The sequence below is a fragment of the Limulus polyphemus genome, unplaced genomic scaffold (genome assembly GCF_000517525.1).
Source record: "Limulus polyphemus unplaced genomic scaffold, Limulus_polyphemus-2.1.2 Scaffold7965, whole genome shotgun sequence".
NCBI lineage: Eukaryota > Metazoa > Arthropoda > Merostomata > Xiphosura > Limulidae > Limulus > Limulus polyphemus.
The window spans coordinates 20,741-24,571 of NW_013673575.1; the positions used below are offsets into that span (position 1 = coordinate 20,741).

At 37.6% G+C, this 3,831-nt stretch overlaps 1 protein-coding gene across 1 annotated transcript; it reads left to right on the forward strand.

The window, feature by feature from the left end:
- Window positions 1-385: 385 nt before the first annotated feature.
- LOC106475010 (acanthoscurrin-1-like) lies at window positions 386-3,201 on the forward strand. Its single transcript, XM_013935707.1, has 3 exons — window positions 386-397; window positions 1,528-1,722; window positions 2,686-3,201. The coding sequence occupies exons 1-3, from the start codon at window positions 386-388 to the stop codon at window positions 3,199-3,201; spliced, it is 723 nt and encodes a 240-aa protein (XP_013791161.1).
- Window positions 3,202-3,831: the final 630 nt, after the last annotated feature.

A 3,831-nucleotide genomic window follows, 5' to 3' on the forward strand; every position in this document is an offset into this window, starting at 1 on the left:
TAAATGTAACAAGAAAATAAATAAAACAACAGTTGTATTGAAACATGCAATTGTAAAACTAACCAGAGCAGTTCCACTTTATGCTATCAGCAGATTTCTTATGAATAGAATGCTCTTTGGAGAACTAGAAGATCTATGGCCCGCAGGAACAATACTTTATTTATTTATATTTGTCATGGACACGTGCATATTTGAATGATCTTTAAGACGTGAACATTTGAAAAACACTGCTAGCACAGGCTTCATTCCTTTACTTTTTTATATGTTTTTTTTTTGTTTTCTGGCATATAACTGTAATATTTCCAGAGAGTATATAAACGGCTAGTAAATCCTGGTAACAACAGGGTGAGTTTAGGGAGAAACTCTTTGAACAGAGCCTAGAAAGATGACTAAAACGGTATGTTTATTACATTTTCATCACATGTTGTATATTTTTCTCTTGTTTAAACACTTGAATCGATTCTGCTCAGTTTTAAGCTACATTTTAACTTATCCTTTGCCGTTGCTCACCATTTTGTATATTAATGTCTTTTGCTATTTGTTATTCTACAGTTTCTAAACACTGAGCCCCCCCCCCTTTTGCTATTAAACACAAAAGTAAATGATACACACTAGTAAAGCTTTTTATAAGCATAACCAAACAACAACGTAAATAATCAATAGGCTTCATTGTAGGCTTTGTTCAAATTTCTAGCAGGTTATCTTGTCTGCATAGATTTTGTATTGTGAAAGTGTAATGCAGTTAAAGTTTCATTGTACGAAACGAAGTACTCATACCTACATTTGGTTGTGAAAATTGCAAGTTTGTTTTATAATTTGATAGCTATGAATATGCAGAGAATTATGGTAGTTTGTCTGAATAAGGTCTATCTAGTTCATTGTCCTTTAGCCCTAATAGGGCTATTGGCCATTCATTACGACTGGAAAGTTCTCTGTTAACTTTTTTTTTCATAATTTCAGTACTTGGATATTTTTAACGTCAATGCCTTTTACCCGTCAGTAAAAAAAGGTCTTACCTACCCACGTTCTGCCACCACAAGTTTTATTATAAAATGTTGATAACCCTATTCATCCGTCACGTGTCTTTCCGTGTCTGGAGTTTTGTTTCTAGCATTTCGTTCCCCACCAAAGTGTTTTAATCACATTGTAGACATCACAACAGATAATTCAGTTTAACACAACACCGGCGGAATAATAAAATAACAGCTTTATAGACTCTGTATAAAAGATGATACCAGGCTGCTTCTAGGGTTTATTTCGAGGCTACAAATAGCACATTTCGGCTTCTGTAACTTACAACTGCATTTCAACATTATCTATTGTATAATTAATGTGTATTTTTGCTAGTATTTACCATACTTGTTCTACAGTTTGGTAGAATATTCGTGACAAGTTAAAATTGTGCTATTTTCTCCTCTTGTGTCATAAAGAGATTAAGTAAGATTGAATACTGAAGAAGGAATATTACATTTGTTTCTTTATTGCTCCTTCTTTGCCATTTATGATACATATCCATCAACATTTCAGCTCACGTTCGTGTTATCGTTGTTCCTCACCGGCGTGGTAATTGGCGCCTCTGATGACTCCACCTCCTCAACTAGCGAAGAGGATCTCCTGCAAGCAGAAGCTACTGGTTACGGTGGAGGAACATTTGGTGGTGGTGGTGGTGCTGCTGCTGCTGGTGCTGGAGGTCTCGGAAGTTTTGTTACTATTCCTGTTCAGGCAAGTATCCAAAGTTTAATAGGATGTTTTTAACAATAGTTTCTAGTATTCAGTGTTTCCCATTCTTTTTTCTAAGTTCCAAAATATTGATAATAATGAAACACGAGTCACCCGATTGGGCAGCGGTAAGTCTACAGAGCTACAAAGCAAAAATTCGGGGTTCGATCCCCCACGATGGACACAGCAAATAACCCAATGTGGCTATATTTTGGACCCCCCCAAAAAAAAAACCTGTGAAACACGATGCGAGGATACTTACAATCCAAAGTATTTCCGAAGAACCTTACACGGATATTTTGAATTGAGAGTTGTTACTATTATAGCTTTAAATCACGCTTTTAACGAGCTTAGTTTTAACATTTGTCTTATCCAGAACGTACATAGATTCTTAAGTTATTGTTTTTTCAAGATGGCGCTGTGATCGCATTTTTTTATCGCATGTTCCACGGTTGGTTACTGGAATGAAGAAAGGTTGTGTGATGTATTTGATCTCCTAAATACTTACTCTCCTAGACGAACTATTCTCTACGCCAGCACTTCTCAATCTCTGGTGCGTGAGCTCCCTTCAGGTGGTCCGTAGAAATGTTGCATAACTATACAAAGGAAGTGGTAGTGTAGTGTATAGATCCCATTTTAATCGGTGAAGATAAAAATAACAAACAGGTTGTCAGTAAACAAAAAGTTTGAGAATCACTGCTCTGCAAACAGTTTGGATAAGGCAATAAGAAAAGAATTAAGGAGATTGAACATGTGTTAGATATTTTGAATTTGCTAATATTAACAATTATTTCTCAGCTTTGTTTATTTTGAACTTGAAAGGAAAGTGTGAAATCAATAAGAAGTAGGGATTTATTTTTGCAACACTTGTGCTAGTACTGCTAAAGATTAATTACAAGGTGTAACACATTAATTATGAATATATTTGGTGAAAAAGTAATCAACCATTTTTATGAATACATATAGGCACAGCCAGTACAAGTGAGTGTAATAAGTGGAGGCAGCGGTTTGGGTGGAGGTGGTGGTTTTAGCGGCACTGGCTTGGGTGGAAGCTTCTACAGTGGTTACGATGGTCTTGGAGGAGGAATCGGCTCTACTGGTGGATATGGAGGAGGAATTGGTGGTGCTGGTGGAGGAGCAATTGGCGGTTTCGGAAGAAGAGGAGTTGGTAGATTCAGAAGTGGTGGTGTGACGGTTCTTGCTCTTCTCGCTATACCCATCTCTTTGCCAGTTACAGGAGCCGGTGGTGGAGGCATTGGCGGAGGTGGTTTAGGAATTGGAGGATTGGAAGGAGGTGGTTTAGGCATTGGAGGATTGGGAGGAGGTGGTTTAGGAATTGGAGGATTGGGAGGAGGTGGTTTAGGAATTGGAGGATTGGGAGGAGGTGGTTTAGGAATTGGAGGATTGGGAAGAGATGGTTTAGGAATTGGAGGATTGGGAAGGGGTGGTTTGGGAGGCGGTTGGTTCAGAAAAGGTGGCTAAGGTTGGGACAAAATCACCTAAATATAGCTAAGGAGATACCACATCCTTAATGAACTCACCAATCTTTTGAATCATCTATTTGTATACAAGATGGGTCAGAATGGTCTGATCACTACAAGGCTCTTTTTAAATTGTAGTTTAGTGTCTAATTTAAAACGACACAAATATTAGTTTTACGAATCTTTTGCCTTTTAAAACGACTTAACAGGTGGGAAAGTCTTTGTTCTGTAAGACAGATGTAAGATATTTTCTGGTATGATGCTAATAAACGTTTTGTTGGGATGAGTGGAGCATGTTTTCTACTTAGAAATAAAAACAATAAAACTTACAGCACGAAATGGTTTCCTGAGAAAGTTGGAACTGAGATTTGGCTAAATTATTACAAGGATGTTTTGTTTGCTTTCGAATGTTCGCGCATTACTAGAAGGCTGTCTGCGCTTGCTATACCTAATTTTCAATTAATAGACTAGAGATAAGGCAGCTACTTAACATCACCCATCGCCAACTCATGGATTACTCTTGTCTGACCGAATAGTGGGATTTGACCGTTACCCTTATAAAGAACCTAGGCTCCAAAGTGAGAAGCGTCATTTCCCAGTTATAACTGAATGCGAAAGTCCAACTCATATA